Raw genomic sequence first — 20,846 nt, 5'->3', positions numbered from 1 at the left:
TTTGTAGTCTTTCTTATTGGATTTCGTTACTCATTCATCTTCTGTAAATGCATTGTTATGTTAAAAATGCTAAAAATTAAAATATACTTGTGCTTCATCTCTTCAGAAATGATGCTATCCTTATTTTCCTCTTTACCCCGTGGCAACGCACGGGCAATCAACTACTCCCTCCGTTCCTAAATATAAGATCTTTTAGAGATTACACTATGGACTATATACGGATGTATATAGACATATTTTAGAGTGTAGATTCATTTATTTTGCTCTGTATGTAGTCTATAGTGGAATCTCTAAAAGATCTTATATTTAGGAACGGATGGAGTAGTTCCTACGAATTGTTCAAACTAAGAACATTTTTGTTTTTGTATTGTAAGGCTCATGGTCAGCACTGCGCTTCCCTTGAAATGGGCCTTAGCCGCGTGGCCTTCTCCCCCTCACCCCCATGGCGCAGCCCTAGTTGGCCCTCGCCTCCCCTCCCCCTCCCCTGCTAACCCTCTCCGGCGTCCTCCGCCGGGGCGCCCTCCTCGCCTGCAACACTGCTGTCGACGTGGACCTCGCCGCCGGTGCCCTAGGACCTCACCGCCCCCTTCCCCCGCTTCTCCCCGGCCATCTACCCGTCATCTGCAGAAGGTAACCGCCCTCCTCCTGTTCCTCCTCCTCCACTCCCTGATACACACAGACCGAAGCAATGGGCCTCAACTGGCCAAGTCCGACCGCCTAGTTCCTGGACCATCTGTAGCCAGCACAGACCGAAGCAGGGGAGCCCTCCCAGTCCCCCTCGCTAGCTAGCCCTCAGCAGCCCTAGGCGGCGGCCCCGTCTCCGGCGGCAGGGAAACTCCGGGCGGCGCCTCGACTCCAGTTGAGTTGCCCGTCGTCAGCCCCTCGTGCTATGCCCCCCGTTGTCTCTGTTTGTCTTTGTTTGTTTCAGTGTCCGTAACCCTAGGTCTGTATTGGATGGGGACCGATCGTGTTAGAGGCGGTATGGGGTGCGCTTTCTTCCTGTAGCTTCTGGTTTAGGTATTTTGCTGCAAGTATCGTTCATGAATTTTGGGGGTTGTTTAAATCGTCTTTTGGCTGCACTATTTGTTATGCTCAGAACTCTGTAGCGTGCATTTTGTGCTTTTGGAATGATTCTTTTGGTATTTGTATGTCGTTTTCTCAAGTTCTCACAGCAATAGGATGATATATTTTTTTATAATGTATGTATGAAGCATGGACACTGCACCTTTCTTGTCAAATACAGAGTCTTCCTTAGAGTGGACAATAGATGGACTGCTTGCGAGTCGATTATAGACGTTGTGCTATAGCTGATGAACTAAAACGGTTAAGGTCTTAAGGGTTATGTCTTTACTGTTTTGTTGTTGTCCTACAAGAAAAAGTGAATTGACTAAGAACAATTCAGGAGTTATATGTGGTGATGCTATTATTTGTAGATGTTTTGATGCTGCTTATAATTTATTGATGTCTGGTATACCCTTTTTTATCTTTCTAGGCCTATGGTAAGGGCAAATTGAGCTGCAAGTGGCCATTATCAGAATGGGTGAAAGTAACGAGAATATCCAGTTTTCATGGGGAAATAAGAGAGCAAAAGGTGGTGCCAAGATGGATACACAGTTCTATGGTTCCTTCACCTTTGACAATGTGAAGTACTCACTGTATGACTGTGTATATCTTTTTAAAAATGGAGAACCTGAACCATACATTGGAAAGATAGTAAAGATATGGCAGCAAAATGAAGCTAAGAAAGTAAAGATTCTTTGGTTTTTCACCCCGGATGAGATCAGAAATTATTTAGAAGGCCCCGTGGTGGAGAATGAGATATTTCTTGCTTCTGGTGATGGCACTGGCCTTGCCGATATCAACCCACTGGTAGTTTGTTCCTTCCTTACTCACATATTTGCATTTTCTTTTAATTGGATTGATCCACAGACCAGAAATGCAATTTGAAGTTATAATCTTCTTGTATAAAAGGTGTGCTAACAATATGCAAGGCGCAACAGTTTGATTACCACTTTTGGAAGTATATTTGGCAATAATAGACAGAACAAAAGCCTGACTGAGCTGGATCCGTCTTGGTTGCTCATTTGCATAACTGAGCAGAACCAGCTTGGTCAGTACAAAAGGGCAACAAGTTAGTTGGGGCCAACAATTACATTTTTTTGAAGCTAGCTGGGCACATCATTGTTAATTCAGTTCATTTCTGACCATTCTTACAAGTAAAATGTTCTAATAGCCATTTGTTTATTGCTTATGTTAGGAATCTATTGCTGGTAAATGCACAGTTGTTTGCATTTCAAAGGATGAAAGGAATCGCCAGCCTACCCCAAAGGAACAAACGGTCGCTGATTATATCTTCTATAGGTTTTTTGATGTTGGAAACTGCACACTTTCTGAGCAAGTACCTGAGAAAATTGTAGGGCTGGAAGGTCAGCATTGGATGTAGATTTCGTTCATGCATTACATCACATATAAATATTTCGTTTAAGCAGTACATTACACACACATACACATATAATGTCCACGTACATATTTAACTACTGTCCTTCTGATGCAGTCAACGTGCTGCTTAATCCTGAAGCTGAGCAAGTTATATGTTACCCGGATCAGGATGTGCAAGGCATGAATCAGAAGGTGGGTGCAGGTCTGGTTGCACCCCTTCCGCAATCAGCGGCTAAGATGGAGGATGAAATTCCTGTTGCACCCTTTCTGCAATCAACTGCTAAGATGGAGGATGAAATTCCTGTTGCTGCAGTTCCCCTTTCCCAGTCAGTGGCCATTTTTCTTCCCCCATCAGTCAAAGAGGAGGATAAAGCTCAGGTTGCTACTGTTCCTCTTCCCCTAGCAGTTGAGGAGGATGTTCTCAAACCCACACAAAAAGTTTTCAAACGTACACAGAGTACACAGAAAGTTTTCTCTGATAAGATGCCTTCAAAGAAGTTGAAATTATCTCAAGATCTCACAACGAAGAATATGCCTTCAAAGAAGTTGAAACCATCTCAAGATCTTACAACGCAGAATATGGCCTCAGTTCCTGACGTGAAAGTTCGCCCTGTTCCTTCAGCAGAACTACCAACAAGGCAGGCTGTAAGTTTTCTGAATTAGTAAATAACTGTCGGTGACATATTTCAGAATGGTCAATATAATGCAAAAAGATGAACATGTTATAAACATGAAAAACACATTGTCGGTGTCGCCTTTTGTATTCTTTATCCCGAGCAGTTACTATGTGTTTGTCCATGGACATGAAACTAGATGCATGCTCAGTGAAACGAAAAACTCGTTGATTGCTATCCAACTCCCACGTATCATAATTTAATGCACTAAAAGGATAAGGTATATTTTGATCCCTTTTCGGGGAAGTATGAACTCCACTTTAGTCTGGTGTGTTTGGAACATTTTTTTGACAAATTTAATGCCATACCATATGCCAAAGACACATCACTGACCTACTCTACTGTAAATTAACAATTCAATGCCATAAAGCAGCCCCTTGAATGGTGAACTGCCGCCATGCACTAGAGCAGGTATTCGGGGGCAATGCCCTTTTTGGACTTATCATCTGAAGTATTATTTACGTGTTCAGCTATATTTGTTAAAACATTAATAGATTTAATCTTGGGCACATATAATCGATTATTTGTACTCAAGTAGTGATCTAAACACTCTTATATTTCTTTACAGAGGGAGTACACAGCAATTAAAGGGGTCTCATATTTCTCAATTATTTTGCTTTATGGACTTGTTGTTTATTTAGTAGAATATTATCTGCTTTTGATAGAGATTTGACCGATGCTATTTACGAGTAGGTTTGACTTGATAAACCATGCACAAAATGCTGTCATTTACAGTTTGCTACTATCATGTTTACTTTAGTGTGCTAATACACCTTTATGCTATATAACAGGACAGAAGCAAATGGTTCAAACCGATGGTGAGTGATCTTTTCTTTGCTGTAAAGTCGCTTGTATATATGCTATTATTATTATGAAGTATATGTCATATCTGCAGTCTACATTGGATAAATCGTTTCATCAAGTTAGCATAGTACTAAATTGTATCCTTTGATTTTCAGTTCTGTGTTATTGTCTATTGAATGAAATCATGCTTTGGCTTCCAGTTATATGTCATAATCTATATTAAATGTAATTTGCAGCCATGGGATGAAAAACTGCCATTGGCTGATAAGGAGGGGAAGCTGGTGTATATTCAGAATCTTGACATACGGTTTGGAGCTTCTGAAATAGTGGTACTATCTTCGTTTTCTTTATTTGGTTGTCATTAAGCCCGAGCTGCTTCTAGTTCTCTATTCGTGTTCCTGGCCTAGAAGGATCATCTTCTTGTCTTCTTGTTGAATAGCTTAAGCTATCTGTTCTGTATGCCGCGTTTGGCATTGATGTGGATTATGATGATCTAGCTTTTCCAACTGACTCTTTCTTATTATTTTCGTTTGGCTAAGCCAACTCTTTCCTGCTTCCATTCCTATTTTCCCCCAGCAGATTATCATAAACAAGTCACCACAGCACAATCCAGCAACCACAAGCTGAGCTTAACACAGCTGTGTGCACTTATTTATGCCTGCTTAACTTCTACAATCTCTTACAAAATGTGTCCTCATGTTGTGAAAGAAGGAATTATATGCTTCTGCTCAAGGAAGTAAAATAATAGTATATATGTTTTTTATTTGTTATCAAGTAGCAGTACAGACAAGTTGAAACTATTGGGGCATGAAAAAGTTGATAAACTCTCTGCATACCCATCTCTTTTACTCAAGGATCTTTGTCCACCCTGTTCAGTATTCATTCTACTCTTGCTCTGTTTAGTCTTCATTTTCGTTTCACATGTTATCTGCTCATCTCGTGTATTGCTGCATCAATTTAATGAACTTATCTTATTACGATCATGTTTGCAGGAACTTATACGTGAGGCGCTACAACTGTCTTGTACTGCTAAGCCTATTAACCACCCGACCTACGATGATCCTAACAATGGCGAGTGAACTTCTACACAAATTCTAACATGTTCATCTAACCTTATCCAACGCAGTTTTAAATAAAATGCCCCTTCACATTTGTAGGAAAAGCATATGTTGTATTCAAATCTAGAAGTGCTGCTGATGAAGCTGTTATGAAAATTAATTCAGGCTTGGTTGTGGGTGGAAGGTAACTCGCTCTATTGTGTTAATACTTGTTGGAATGATGGAATGTATGTTACTTTGTATTCAGTGCTGGCATGTAATGAATTTCATACCAAGCGTCGCTACTGTTTGTTATGTTTCACATGATGGAACCTCGGTTCAGTGTGCAGCATTGCAATTGCCGGTCATACAGTTTGTATGTGACTGCCACTCTGCACTGCACAGTATAAGTATATAGTTCTAGTGTGAAATTACCAATCTTCTAGTTTGGTGTGATACTTCTGATTAATTGTATTTCTTGCAGACCCCTTTACTGCAGCAAAGGGTTACTCAAGGTCCCAAAACCAGCTTCAGGAGCTCTGGTTGGGCACTTAACCATCAGTAATCAGAAAATGAACCCAAGACAACGAGAAGAGCAGGTCCTGATGGTCTCCTATAATTAATACCATCACAGTTTCTCCTTTTCTGTACATGATATCAATGGAAATGTTGTTATTTCTGCAGAAGAAGGCAGTGTCGACATCACATTGTTCTCAACCCAACACAATAGAATATGATCTGGCCTTGGATTGGATGCTTGTCCGAGAAAAGCAAGCAATGAAGTTCAGTATACTTCATAAGGTAAATGCAATTCCTACGTACTTTTTGTGCGTGGGTTCTCTAAGTTGAGACCTTAATTTTTAGCATGTCCAATATTGTTTTGCAGAGGCACGCGGGTGAGAGGAAGTCGTTTGCAGCCAAGATGGCGAAGTAAGTAGCTTCTTTGGAATCGCTTAACCAATGGGAATGGGAACCGCCAGATGGAGTTGTCAACCATCATCCCTTGGAGCTTGGTGTGTTGTTCACCCGAAGCAACACTTATCATCAAGTTTTTTGTTGCTGCGGCAACCTTATATGCGCTGATGGTTTATGTTTGGCTTCAACTAATTGAACTCGGAGGAGGCTAACTGCAACGTAGGACGTTCGTTCTTTCTTAAGGAAGTAGATGTATAGGGGTGGGAATTATGAGCACGTTAACTTCAGGAATCAGAGTAGTGGGAAGTTTCTCATGACATATCTTGAGGAATCGGAGTAGTGCCGTAGAGAAGTAGACCTTGCAGCAAAGCCGGAGGCGGTTTTAGCTTAACTGTAAGCCAGCTTAGTGACGGTGCCCATCTGCTGCCGCTGCTGCATGTTTTAGGATAGCAAATCATGCAATATGTATGTTCAGAAAGTTCACGGCTTGGCTATCTTTTCTGGTTCATGGTACCGTATTCTTGTATGGCCCAAGTGCAGTGTCCATTTGAGAGTCTTCTACTGTATTATTGCTCTGCACCAGACTCACCGAGTCATGAGACGTGTTGTGTTCCACGCTGATTCATCTGCGTTCGTGGCGACCTTCAGCTGATCGGTGCCTTTGAATGAGTGGTAAAGTTTAGTCTGACGTACCCTCGCTTGTGTTGGACGTGTGACCATGCTATAAGGGGAACCCCAAGATAGGATCGAAGGCCATCCAACCACACGCATCAAATATCCGTCTCCTTCCTCAAGAAAAATGAATTAAGGAGAGAAACACCAACAGCTATGCAGTAAAAAGGGAATTAAGGAGAGAAGCACCAACAGCTATGCAGTGAAAAGAGAGGGGCATAAGATGTGTTCAGTGTGAAAATATGTCCTAGAGTCAATAATAAATTAGTTATTATGAAATGAATTAAAGAGATGAGCATCAACAAATAAATTAGTTATTATGAAATGAATTAAAGAGATGAGCATCAACAACTATGCAGTGAAAAAGGAGGAGCATAAGATGGGTTCATTGTTGGAAATATGCCCTAGAGGCAATAATAAATTAGTTATTATCATATTTTTCAAATCACCTCGTCCCCCGCGTTGCTCCTCCAGGGGCGACGCGGATGGAAGCCCCAGATCCTGTCGCTGGCGCCCCTTCCTCCCTGCCCTCTCCCCTCGCCACCGTCGAATGACATGGTTGGGCGAAGCTTGTCGCCTGGACGGCGGTGGCGGGGCTCCCTCTTCTCGCGGTGGTGCGGGTGTGGTTGATCTGGTGCGGCGGCCATGGTGGTTGTCCTCGGTGCGTTTTCGCGCGAGGGGCCGGGGTGGCATCCCCGGGACGAGCTGACCGGCATGCCTCGGGTGGTGGTGGCGGCTGCTGCGGCGTCCGTGCTCGGCACGGCGCAGATCCGGCGCTGCTCCGCCCATATGTGGCGAGTGGTGGGCGCGACGGGGGCTCTTGGTGGGGTCGGGCTGGCGACGGGGTCACGGGGGTGGTGTTGTTCGGCCGTTGCTGGCCGGTGCGTGGTGGTGCGCACGCTGGTCGGGGCCAGGTGAGCTGTTGCTCCCGCCTTTCCTAGCCGGAGGCGGCCTGCTTGATCGGACCGACGACTTGTTTTATCAAGGTTTGTGGTGTGCTCCGGCCGGCGTGGTGCTGGTTGGAGCTGCTCCTCTACGTGGTGTAGGTGGTCCTGCCGGTGGTATGTCAGATTCGGTTCGTTTGGTGGATGGTGGTGGTGGTCAGGTTGTGTTGTTCATCGACGCTTGCTCGTCTCCTTGGTGATGTGTGGCTCGATCGATGATTCCTGGGTCCGACATCTTTGGTTTGCTTCTGTCGGAGATCGCTCTCTGTTGGCAGTGGATGAGCTCCTTCCCCGGTGCTTGTAATAGGTGGAGAGGCTTAGGGCTCTGGGCGAAAGCCTTGGTTCGATGGGGATCGAAGGATACCGGTGGCATTGCTTCTTGAAGTTGTCGTCGAAGAGTTCCTCCTCTTCACTAGACCATGGTTTGTTGGTTCTAGGATTGTCGAGTAGGCTGTTTGGTGTGGCTGGACCTTCCCGAGGTTCGGCGGAGTTGTTGTGGATGACTCTGGGCGAAAGCCTTGGTTCGATGGGGGTCGAAGGATACCGGCGACGATGCTTCTTGAAGGCGTCGCCGAAGAATCCTCACACCTCTTCAGGTTTGTGGGCGTTTTGGTGGTGGAGTTTGAGTTGTCGATGTCGGCAAGGGTTGGGTTGTTGCACGATTGTTCTCTGTTTCAATCGTATGTTGTAAGGTTTTTTGGCCTAGTTTCCTGTAACGCCCAAGATCAATCATATCCTTATTTAGGCACGAGGGCCTCGACAGGGATAGAAGCGCATCTCGTCGTTTCGCAAGAATGGATATTGTTACAAGTACATGTACTGAAAAGGTGAGATATATGGAATTGGCTTACACTCGCCACAAGCTACATCAGAGTCACATCAGTACAATACATAAATATCATGAAGAAGAGCAGGGTCCGACTACGGACGAAAACAAACGAGAAAGGAAAACGACGTCCATCCTTGCCATCCGAGGCTGCCGGCCTGGAACCCATCCTAGATCGATGATGAAGAAGAAGAAGCAACTCAAAATGAACAATCAACGCGCTCACATCAAGTAACCTTTACTTGTACCTGCAACTGGTGTTGTAGTAATCTGTGAGCCACACGGGACTCAACAATCTCATTTTCAAAGGTATCAAGACTAGCAAAACTTAATGGGTGAGGTATGGTTAAGTGGTGAGGCTGCAACAAGCGACTAAGCATTATATGAGGTGGCTAACTTACAAGTACAAGAATAAAGAGGGGGATGATCTACGCATAGCGGACGTGAACTACTGCTGATCAAATGAATGATCCTGAACACCTACTTACGTCAGACATAACCCCACCGTGTCCTCGATCGGAGAAGGAACTCGCGAAAGAGACAGTCACGGTTACGCACTCAGTTGGCATATTTTAATTAAGTTAACTTCAAGTTATCTAGAACCAGTGTTAAACAAAGTTTCCACGTTGCCACATAACCGCGGGCACGACTTTCCGAAAGATTTAACCCTACAGGGGTGCTCCAACTAATCCATCACAAATTACCACAAGCCGCATAGAAATCCTCGATCATGAAGCTCGCGATCTCGTCGGACTCCTTAGTGGAAAACCTCAACTCCGAGATTACCCAAAGCATCACCGGAATCCCGATGCACAAGACATTCGTCAAAGGTAAAACTAATCCAGCAAGGCCGCCCGACGTGTCGACGAACCCGATAGGAGCTGCTATCTCGTTCTCAGGACACGACCGGATGGGAAAGGCTACAGGTGCCAAACCTCGAGTTGCCCCGTGGTGGCCCCACAGTCTGCCCTTTTGGGACCAACACCGTCAGCACTGGCCCCCCTGTATTATGTAGAATTACTCCTCGGGTAGCGCTAACTCCCTATGCATTTCAGTATTAACAGAATTATTATGTTGGGCAAATGTAGTACCAATGTTGGGCCTTGCCAGACCAGCTTTAATCTAGGACGAATTATCAAGGGGGTCCCCATGACAACCCCGATCGTGTTAGGAGCACTCAATTATGGAACATAACACCGGTAGCCGAAACTAAGGGGGCAAAGGTGGAACAAAACACCAGGCTAGAAAGGCCGAGCCTTCCACCTTTTACCAAGTATACATGTGCATTAAATTAAATATCATTTAATAGGATGGTATGACAAGGAACCCATGTTAACACATGGAAGCAACTGAACCTGCAACTAGCAACGCTAACGCATGGTTAAGCAAGCGGTAACATAGCCAATCAGTGGTTTGCTGGGTTGTGAACAGGTTGAAGGTTTTCACGACAATGTTGAGAGGCTGATATTTAACAAGTGGTAGGCAACGAGACATAATTTATAGAAACAGTAAAACTAGCATGGCAATGATACTAATGGTATCTGGGGAAATGGTCATCCTTCCTGAGATCCCGCTTGGAAGAAGAACGACTCTGTGAAGCAGACGAACCGATGTGGTCAAACGAGTCCTCACAATCCGACACGCTTGCGGAACTCTATCGAGACCAAACAAACCGGAAACAAGAATCAACACACGATATTAACCACGGCATATGCACGACAAGATGCAATCCCCCTATGATACATGATCAGACGAGTATATGCAAGACATAGCATGTCAATTCACACAATCAAACACTACACATTAAGTGAAGTTCAATATGCAACGAGTTGCATATTGACGAAACTCCACATACCAATTATTTAGTTCTATCTCGATTAGGTACACGGCAATATTAACTGTTGTTAAACATGGCAAGAGGTGAAGCGCAATTAAACTACCTATCTAGGCATTTTAAATGAGGTCGGAAATGACATATAGCACCTCCGAGATGACCTCATACGTTAATTTATAATTCTGTCCAGATCTGAACTAACACGTTTAAATATTGGTTAAACAACAAAAAATAGGTTCACGTGATTCTACGCGTCGTTACAATCATCTCCAACGGAGCTACGGTTCAAAAGATACAAACACCGCAAGATATGATGGCATGAATGCAATATGTGTGCAACGACAGTCACAAGCATCTCAAAACATACAACCCACAAGACAATATGAAACTACATGAGATTCTAAGCAAGTCTCGTGTAGGACACGATCAAAATGGAGCAACGGTTCAACAACTACGAGCTAAACAAGAAATCACTACAAACTGCCAAAATCAACCACATAGCATTTTCTACACCCCACAACTACGAGCATTTTCTCAACCAAGGCATCAGGCAATAGAGGGCAAGATGCACTACAACATACAACTAATAACATCTAGCATGGGAGCATGGAACACTAGGAAAAGAACTCACAAAATAGCATCTCACACACAATTTCAGACTTTGTGAAAATGTTAGTTTATGACAGTGCAGTTTTCGATCTGAAGGCATATTGACAGCAGCAAAACCATAAGCTACAGGACTCCAAATGGCATGAAAATTCACAACATGATAGAGAATATTAAAGTTTACAACTAACTCCATTGCACCAACCTCAAAAGAGCCATAGATCACCAGATAAAATCATGACAAGAAAGCAACAAAATATAACAGATTTCATACTTAGAAATATTTCAGCATATCCAAAACAACATTATTTTCTAGCAAGTTGAGAACAAGCAAACCACACCTAAACATGGATTTCTATTGCAACTGAAATTACCAGGGGCTAGTCTACACATCCAAGGGCAAATCTCTAGTTGACAACTCCTTCATATCAAGCACGGATTAAATCAGACAAAATAAGCAAAAGGGCATCATGGCAAAATATCACGCACACTAACTTGCTCAAAAGCTAAAACTAAATGCACAGTTAAATTCTATGTAATTTTCTACCCCGAAAACAAATATAACATGAGGGGTTGCAAAACAAAAATAACGCCACACGTATATACGAGAATATGTCCTAAACACGATATAATAAAACCAACTACTCAAATACATGGCAAAGGGTCCCTAAAAACATGAGCATTTAAACTACGGAGTTCGGGCAATCCGGACACGCATGAAAAATAAATACGGAACAACTCCCTATTGGGACAACACACAAATCTATACATAAGACAAGTCAAATCACTTCAAACATGCAGGCAAGTTGCAAAATATTAATCTACATGGAAAACTACACAAGTTTCATATACAATACGCCGCGATCCGATACACGGTTTAAAAACTACGGACGTTTGGAAATTATCTAAATCCTGAAATTAATAAAATCGCTGGAAAATTGGAAATCCCAATCGGGCATAATCTGGCTATCGGGCCGAAATCACGGCATGGTGCAGGATAACTACCTAGCGCCTAGTGCGCATAATAGGGTGACAGAGGGGGGGGGTCCTCACCTCGGGCCTGGCCCGGTTTTTTGGAGACTGCAGATGCTGGGCCGAAGGGGCGGTGGGCCTTGGCGCGGGGCAGGCCGGCTCGGGCGCTGGTTGGGTCAGCCCTGGACTAGGCCAGGTTGGCGCCGGCTGGGCCTGGTGACGATGCCGGTGCGGGTTCCAGCCCATCAGGCGACGCGCTGGGGTTCGTCCTCCTCCTCCTCGCTCCCTACTGAGGTGGAGGCAGGGGCCATCGGCGGCGGCGCTCGCCATGGCCGACGACGAGGGCGGCATGGGGCGATGGCACGGCGGATCTGGCGCAGGACCTCTCGGATCTGCCCGTTCCCGAGGTGGATACGAGGCTCGGTAGCGAGGCTCAAGCAGAGGCGGGGGTTGGTTATGGCGGCGGCGCTCGGGAGCTGCAACGACCGGTGCAAGGCTGTGCTGAGGCGGCAAGGGAGGTCGAGGGCGGCGGGAAGCCGAGAGGAGGCTCGACGGCTCCAGGGCGGCGGGGCTCTGGATCGGGAGCTCGGGCTCCTTCCGAGGCCGGCGACGGCGCGATGGGCTCGCCCGGTCCCGATCTGGGCTCGGCGGGCCTGGTTGGTCAAGGAGAGAGAGGGTGCGGGAATGGCTGGAGGTTGGTGGCACCAATTTCGAGGCTGGATTAGGCTTTGGCTCAAAATAGGCAGGGAGGGGTGCTTAAATAGGGAAAGGGGGCTAGGGTTAGCAGAATTTCGCCCCGGTTCCAACCGCGCGATCTAAATCGGACGGTTTCGCACGCGGGGACGGGCTAAGTGGCTGTGTAGAGTAGGTTAGCCGGAGATGAGAGGGAAAACGGCACCCGACAACGTAATTTTAAAACACCGACAAACGTCCGACGATAGACCGAATATGGTGCCGCTACGGTCGACCGTTCGGGTACCAGACGGACTCCGTGTGCGATGAAATTTGGCAGGCGGCCTACCTACATCTAGATAAGACCGCGCGTCAAGTTTCAACCCAATCAGAGAAAGTTTTATACACACTTTTAAAACAGGGTTTTGACGATGCCGCGGACGCGTGCGAGTGTGGTCGGGCTCAGAACGGGCAATGACTAGAACCGACAACTAATAATGGATGCATCTTTTGAAAACTGGGAGCAACGGAGTGCCGATGCAATGCGGATGATGCACATGATGCGATGATGATGCGACAATTAAAAATAATCACACGACCAAAATAGAATAAAGGGGGAATCTTTTGGGGCGTCGGTCTCGGGCTGTCACAACTCTCCTACACTACAAGAGGATCTCGACCCGAGATCCAAGAATGAAAGGGGGGAGGGGAAGAGAAAGCAAGAGGTAAAACTTAGTTGCTTTTTGACAAATGAGTGAAACCAACAATCCTTGAAGGTTGCAAAGAGATGAAGAATGACATGAGAAACAAGCAAGAATTCACAGAAAATTTCGGCAGCACTTCGGTAGGAAAAGGGAACAAAAATTTGATAAGATGGACAGATCTTGAGAAAAATTCAGAACAAACTAACTAAATTGAACAAGGGAACAAACTGATCTTGATAGAACAACATGATTGACCCAAAAGAACAGCATCACCACAACTCTGGAACAAGAGAATATAAACTAGATCTTGGAAAGAGGGAACAAAGAAGAAAATGATAACTACTACCACAAGAATCTTGAAGAACATCTTGAGACAAAGAATTGATATCATGAGCCACTCCGGAAGAAAAATTCAGATCATTATGAACAAGAATAAGAATTATGTTATGCTTATCCTTCATCAAGTTTAATTGATGACAATCAACGGATTTAGCGTACCACTTATTCTTCTTGAAATGATTGAGGAGATATATAAGCACAAACTTGAAGAAGTCTTGAAGGAGACACCGGTAAGAATTGGATTGAATGGGGATATGAAAAGAATGAATGGAGATACATGAGAACGAAAAGATCATGAGCCATCTAACAGAAAACTTGAATGAGGCACCAAAATAATGAGAGACGAACGAGGAGACAACAATTGAGAAGAATTTGAGAACGAAAGCTGAAAGCTGAGAACGAAGAATCTTCTAAAATGATGGCCTTTGGAGGATCGAAAAAAATGAACACAACATTGATTTGCACCGGATAGCAAGAAAGGGATTTACTCATGATTGGAACAATTCAAGATGATGCCACAAAGATGAAATGATGAATCTCCAAGAGAATGGACCAAGATTTAAGAGAAACACTCCTTCGGTCTTCCAAGCTGAACAAGATGAGGAGAACACCGCCAAGAATAACAGAGACACTCCGGAATAAGAAGAATGAAAGGTTGAGCCAAATATGAGAATAAATTCCAATTGATCTTGGAAAAGGGATATGACTGATGGAATTCATACTTACGTCATAGATGAACAGAATTAAGGATCTCCGAAAAGATTACAAGAGCCAGAAAAGATCCTGGGAAAGAACCCGTGGTTTATGAGCCCACTCAAAGAAAACACCGTTGAAAAGATTACTTAGAAAGAAAGATATTGCACCGGTACAATTAAAAACTTAGTGAGGTTAGCACCTCGAAATAATTGAAAAGAAGAACTTCTGGGATAACTTCAATGCTCCGGATAGAATAGAGAGAAATGACCACAAGAAAACTTGATAAGAATTTCGAACACATGAAAGAATTACAAGGATGAATAGGATATGATGACACGGATGACTGAATTGAATTCACTGGAAAAAGAACGAAATGAAGAAATGATGAACTCGAACTCCTGAGAATCTTCACAATGAATCACCGGCTACAAAAGGAAGAAGAGATAGAGGAAGCATCACTGAATAAAAAGGCACTTGGATGATGACTGAAACATTGAAGAGAAGGGGTGGGAGGGCGGGAAATACAAAGACAACTTGGGACAGATGAGACAAACTCCGGAAAGAAATGAGAGATTGATCTTGCAAAACTTGAAAAGGATAGGATTCACTTGAGAAGAAGCACACCGGGTGGATAAGAATTGATATGACGACTCCGGTTGACAAGAATTGAAAAGACAACTTGATTTGAGCGACATAATTAATGAGCATTCCCATAGAAATATGAGAACAACTCTTGGAAAGATATGAAATCACCATTTGACATCAAAACAACTCGAATTACCATATTTCAACAAAACAAGGATGTGGCTTATAAAACAAGCCACAACAAATTCATGAGAGAGATTCCGCTCGATATTTTCATGGACAGGATTGCACGGGCTCGATCCTTACAGTAGCCATCCTGTGCAAGGCAGTGCACACGACATACGAAGCGTCCCCGAGTCGTAGCAAGCTACAAGGACTCTTTAAGAAACAACGAAAACCGCTGTAAATCGACCGTGAACAACCGAATCCACTAGATGTCGAACCCCAACCTAACATCATGCATTTTTTGGAAGATTGTCCTATAAGTAACTACTTGAATTACCACCTAGGAACTCCCGAAATTTCTGGTCATGCAATCTGGTCCACGGATACAAGGAGTAATATATCACTCAACTCCTATACTAACCCGTCCAGTGTATCACATCCGTCAACACATAACCAGAATCTCGGAACTTCATCTATTTCAGACACTCGTAATCACAACGATACAAAGTATGGCGATACATCCGGAACTCTCTGCACTAGTACTGGGGAAGCCGGACTCCTCTCGCCACTACTAGTATTGAAGCAATTTAGATCATCCTTCGTCCTGAGATACTAAGAAATCTGAATGATAACGATGTGCTCGAGAATCCCCTGGAGCTCAACTCCCCGGAAGAAATCAAGTCAGACAGGAGGCACCAAGACAGAACTCCGTCACATCGACATCATATAGATTCCAAAAATATCCGCGTGATCTTTTTTTTTTGAGTGAGAAGAGGAGTAGAATTAAAATTATTATGTCAAGATTCCTCACCAGAGCATAGAAGAGGAGAAAAAAGAATCCTACTCTCCGATATATAACTAGACTCAAAGTAGTTTTTCAATAAACTTGACTCGGCCAAGTTCGATCAATCAAGGGGGCTCCTAGGTCGGTACTGCTCTGATACCAACTTGTAACGCCCAAGATGCGATCCTATCCTTATTTAGGCACGAGGGCCTCGACAGGGATATAAGCGCATCTCGTCGTTTCGCAAGAATGGATATCGTTACAAGTACATGTACTGAAAAGGTGAGATATATGGAATTGGCTTACACTCGCCACAAGCTACATGAGAGTCACATCAGTACAATACATAAACATCATGAAGAAGAGCAGGGTCCGACTACGGACGAAAACAAATGAGAAAAGAAAACGACGTCCATCCTTGCCATCTGAGGCTGCCGGCCTGGAACCCATCCTAGATTGATGATGAAGAAGAAGCAACTCAAAATGAACAATCAACGCGCTCGCGTCAAGTAACCTTTACCTGTACATGCAACTGGTGTTTTAATAATCTGTGAGCCAGATGGGACTCAGCAATCTCATTTCCAAAGGTATCAAGACTAGCAAAGCTTAATGGGTGAGGTATGGTTAAGTGGTGAGGCTGCAGCAAGCGACTAAGCATTACATGAGGTGTCTAACTTACGAGTACAAGAATAAAGAGGGGGATGATCTATGCATAGCGGACATGAACTACTATTGATCAAATGAATGATCCTGAACACCTTCTTACGTTAGACATAACCCCACCGTGTCCTCGATCGGAGAAGGAACTCGCGAAAGTGACAGTCACGGTTACGCACTGAGTTGGCATATTTTAATTAAGTTAACTTCAAGTTATCTAGAGAAATCCTCAATCACAAAGCTCGCGATCTCGTCGGACTCCTTAGTGGAAAACCTCAACTCTGAGATTACCCAAAGCATCACCAGAGTCCCGATGCACAAGACATTCGTCAAAGGTAAAACTAATCCAGCAACACCGCCCGACGTGTCGACTAACCCGATAGGAGCCGCTTATCTCGTTCTCAGGACACGACCGGATGGGAAAGGCTACAGGTGCCAAACCTCGAGTTGCCCTGTGGTGGCCCCGCAGTCTGCCCTTTTGGGACCAACACCGTCAGCACTGCCCCCCTGTATTATGTAGAATTACTACTCGGGTAGCGCTAACTCCCTATGCATTTCAGTATTAACAGAATTATTATGTTGGGCAAATGTAGTACCAATGTTGGGCCTTGCCAGACCAGCTTTAATCTAAGACAAATTATCAAGGGGGTCCCCATAACAACCCCGATCGTGTTAGGAGCGCTCAATTATGGAACATAACACCGGTAGCCGAAACTAAGGGTGCAAAGGTGGAACAAAACACCAGGCTAGAAAGGCCGAGCCTTCCACCTTTTACCAAGTATATAGGTGCATTAAATTAAATAGCATTTAATACGGTGGTATGACAAGGAACCCGTGTTAACACATGGAAGCAACTGAACCTGCAACTAGCAACGCTAACACATGGTTAAGCAAGCGGTAACATAGCCAATCAGTGGTTTGCTAGGTTGTGAATAGGTTGAAGGTTTTCACGGCAATGTTGAGAGGCTGATATTTAATAGGTGGTAGGCAACGAGACATAATCGATAGAAACGGTAAAACTAGCATGGCAATGATAGTAATGGTATCTGGGGAAATGGTCATCTTGCCTGAGATCCCGCTTGGAAGAAGAACGACTCCGTGAAGCAGATGAACCAATGTAGTCGAACGGGTCCTCACAATCCGACACGCTTGCGGAACTCTATCGAGACGAAGGAAACCGGAAACAAGAATCAACACACGATATTCACCACGGCATATGCACGACAAGATGCAATCCCCCTATGATGCATGATCAGACGAGTATATGCAAGACATGGCATGTCAATTCACACAATCAAAGACTACACATTAAGTGAAGTTCAATATGCAACGAGTTGCATATTGACGAAACTCCACATACCAATTATTTAGTTCTATCTCGATTAGGTACACGACAATATTAAATGTTGTTAAACATGGCAAGAGGTGAAGCGCAATTAAACTACCTATCTAGGCATTTTAAATGAGGTCGGAAATGACATATAGCACCTCCGAGATGACCTCATACGTTAATTTGTAATTCTGTCCAGATCTGAACTAACACGTTTAAATATTGGTTAAACAGCAAAAAAATAGGTTCACGTGATTCTACGCGTCGTTACAATCAATTTACACATAAAGAACATCTCCAACGGAGTTACGGTTCAAAAGATACAAACACCGCAAGATATGATGGCATGAATGCAATATGTGTGCAACGACAGTCACAAGCATCTCGAAACATACAACTCGCAAGACAATATGAAACTACAAGAGATTCTAAGCAAGTTTCATTTAGGACACGATCAAAACGGAGCAACGGTTCAACAACTACGAGCTAAACAAGAAATCATTACAAACTGCCAAAATCAGCCACATAGCATTTTCTACACCCCACAACTACGAGCTACATAAATCCAATATGCTCAACCAAGGCATGAGGCAATAGAGGGCAAGATGCAATACAACATACAACTAATAACACCTAGCATGGGAGCATGGAACACTAGGAAAAGAACTCACAAAATAGAATATTAAAGTTTACAACTAACTCCATTGCACCAACCTCAAAAGAGACATAGATCACCAGATAAAATCATGACAAGACAACAACAAAATATAACAGATTTCAGACTTAGAAATATTTCAGCATCTACAAAACAACATTATTTTCTAGCAAGTTGAGAACAAGCAAACCACACCTAAACATGGATTTCTATTGCAACCAATATTACCACGGGCTAGTCTACACATCCAAGGACAAATCTCTAGTTGACAACTCCTTCATATCAAGCACGGATTAAATCACACAAAATAAGCAAAAGGGTAACATGGCAAAATATCACGCACACTAACTTGCTCAAAAGCTAAAACTAAATGCAGAGTTAAATTCTATGGATTTTTCTACCCGGAAAACATATATAACATGAGGGGTTGCAAAACAAAAATAACGCCACACGTATATGCGAGAATATGTCCTAAATACGATAATAAACTAATGACGTAATCCTACATGCAAAAATACAACCAATTACTCTAAAATACATGGCAAAGGGTCCCTCAAAACATGATCATTTAAACTACGGAGTTCGGGCAATCCGGGCACGCACGAAAAATAAATACGGAACAACTCTCTATTGGGACAACACGCAAAACTATATATACGACAAGTCAAATCACTTCAAACATGCATGCAAGTTGCAAAATATTAATCTACGTGGAAAACTACACAAGTTTCATATACAATACGTCGCGATCCGATACACGGTTTAAAAACTACACACGTTTGAAAATTATCCTAAATCCTGAAATTAATAAAATCGCTAGAAAATTGGAAATCCCAATCGGGCGTAATCTGGCTATTGAGCCGAAATCACGACATGTTGTAGGATAACTACCTCGCGCCTAGTGCCCAGAATAGGGTGACAGAGGGGGGGGTCCTCACCTCGGTCGTGGCCCGGTCTCGTGCAGACTGCAGATGCTGGGCCGAAGGGGCGGTTGGCCTTGGCGCGGGGCAGGCCGGCTCGGGCGCTGGCTGGGTCAGCCCTGGACTGGGCCAGGTTGGCGCCTGCTGGGCCTGGTGATGATGCCGGTGTGGGTTCCAGCCCATGAGGCGACGCGCTGGGGTTCGTCCTCCTCCTCCTCGCTCGCTACTGAGGTGGAGGCAGGGGCCATCGGCGGAGGCGCTCGCCATGGCCGACGACGAGGGCGGCATGGGACGATGGCACTGTGGATCTGGCGCATGACCTCCCGGATCTGCCCGTTCCCGAGGTGGATACGAGGCTCGGTAGCGAGGCTCAGGCAGAGGCGGGGGTTGGTGATGGCGGCGGCGTTCGGGAGCTGCAGCGGCCGGTGCAAGGCTATGCTGAGGCGGCAAGGGAGGTCGAGGGCGGCGGGGCGCTGCAGGCGGCGGGAAGCCAAGAGGAGGCGCGGCGGCTCCAGGGCGGCGGGGCTGTGGATCGGGAGCTCGGGCTCCTTCCGAGGCTGCCGGTGGCGCGATGGGCTCGTCCGGGCCCGATCTGGGATCGGCGGGCCTGGCTGGTGGAGGAGAGAGAGGGTGCGGGAATGGCTGGAGGTTGGTGGCATGGATTTCGAGGCTGGAATAGGGTTTGGCTCAAAATAGATAGGGAGGGGTGCTTAAATAGGGAAAGGGGGCTAGGGTTAGCAGAATTTCGCCCCGGTTCCAACCACGCGATCTAAATCGAACGGTTTTGCACGCGGGGACGGGCTAAGCGGTCGTGTAGAGTAGTTTAGCCGGAGATGAGAGGGAAAACGTCACGCGGTAACGTAATTTTAAAACAGCGACAAACGTCCGTATAGACCGAATACGGTGCCACTACGGTCGACCGTTCGGGTACCAGACGGACTCCGACTGCGACAAAATTTGCTAGGCGGCCTACCAACATCTAAATAAGACCGCACGTCAAGTTTCAACCCAATAAGAGAAAGTTGTATACACACTTTTAAAACAGGGTTTTGACGATGTCGCGGGCGCGTGCGAGTGTGGTCGGGCTCAGAACGGGCAACGACGAGAACCGACAACTAATAACGGATGCATCTTTTGAAAACTGGTGGCAACTGAGTGCCGATGCAATGCGGATGATGCGCATGATGCGATGATGATGCGACAATTAAAAATAATCACACGACGAAAACGGAATAAAGGGAGAATCTTCTGGGGCGCCGGTCTCGGGCTGTCACATTTCCCTTATAATCAGCGCGATTTTGTTCTCTATTTTTCATCTCTTAATGAAAATTGACAGTGCTCCTGCCTTGCATGTTAAAAAATTATCATATTTTTTGTTCATGGTAAACGTCTATTATCCATGCTAGAATTGTATTGATCGGAAACACAGATACATGTGTGAATACATAGACAATGCAGATACATGTGTGATAGATAGACAACATCAAGTCTCGAGTGAGCCTCTACTAGACTAGCTTGTTGATTAAAAATGGTTAAGGTTTCTTAACCATTGACATGAATTGTCATTTGATAAAGAGGTTACGTAATTATGAGAATGATGTGATGGACAAGACCCA

General features: G+C 44.6%; 1 protein-coding gene across 1 annotated transcript; it reads left to right on the top strand.

The window, feature by feature from the left end:
* Positions 1-392: 392 nt before the first annotated feature.
* LOC123425318 (protein ANTI-SILENCING 1-like) lies at positions 393-6,395 on the top strand. The gene is made up of 11 exons (XM_045109002.1): positions 393-630; positions 1,493-1,869; positions 2,258-2,426; positions 2,555-3,084; positions 3,905-3,931; positions 4,154-4,246; positions 4,910-4,988; positions 5,075-5,159; positions 5,439-5,553; positions 5,639-5,755; positions 5,841-6,395. Exons 2-11 carry the CDS (start codon positions 1,537-1,539, stop codon positions 5,886-5,888), a joined length of 1,596 nt encoding a protein of 531 aa, XP_044964937.1. The 5' UTR covers positions 393-630; positions 1,493-1,536; the 3' UTR covers positions 5,889-6,395.
* The last annotated feature ends 14,451 nt before the right edge of the window (positions 6,396-20,846 follow it).

The sequence above is a fragment of the Hordeum vulgare genome, chromosome 2H, assembly GCF_904849725.1.
Source record: "Hordeum vulgare subsp. vulgare chromosome 2H, MorexV3_pseudomolecules_assembly, whole genome shotgun sequence".
Classification (NCBI taxonomy): domain Eukaryota; kingdom Viridiplantae; phylum Streptophyta; class Magnoliopsida; order Poales; family Poaceae; genus Hordeum; species Hordeum vulgare.
This window is presented reverse-complemented; position numbering and strand designations above follow the sequence as displayed.

Excerpts from the sequence above, each read along its gene's own strand:
- LOC123425318 (XM_045109002.1), top strand. The coding sequence starts at position 1,537 with ATGGGTGAAAGTAACGAGAATATCCAGTTTTCATGGGGAAATAAGAGA. Across the intron at positions 5,554-5,638 it reads CAAGACAACGAGAAGAGCAG|AAGAAGGCAGTGTCGACATC; the intron begins GTCCTGATGGTC and ends TTATTTCTGCAG. Across the intron at positions 5,756-5,840 it reads AGTTCAGTATACTTCATAAG|AGGCACGCGGGTGAGAGGAA; the intron begins GTAAATGCAATT and ends ATTGTTTTGCAG.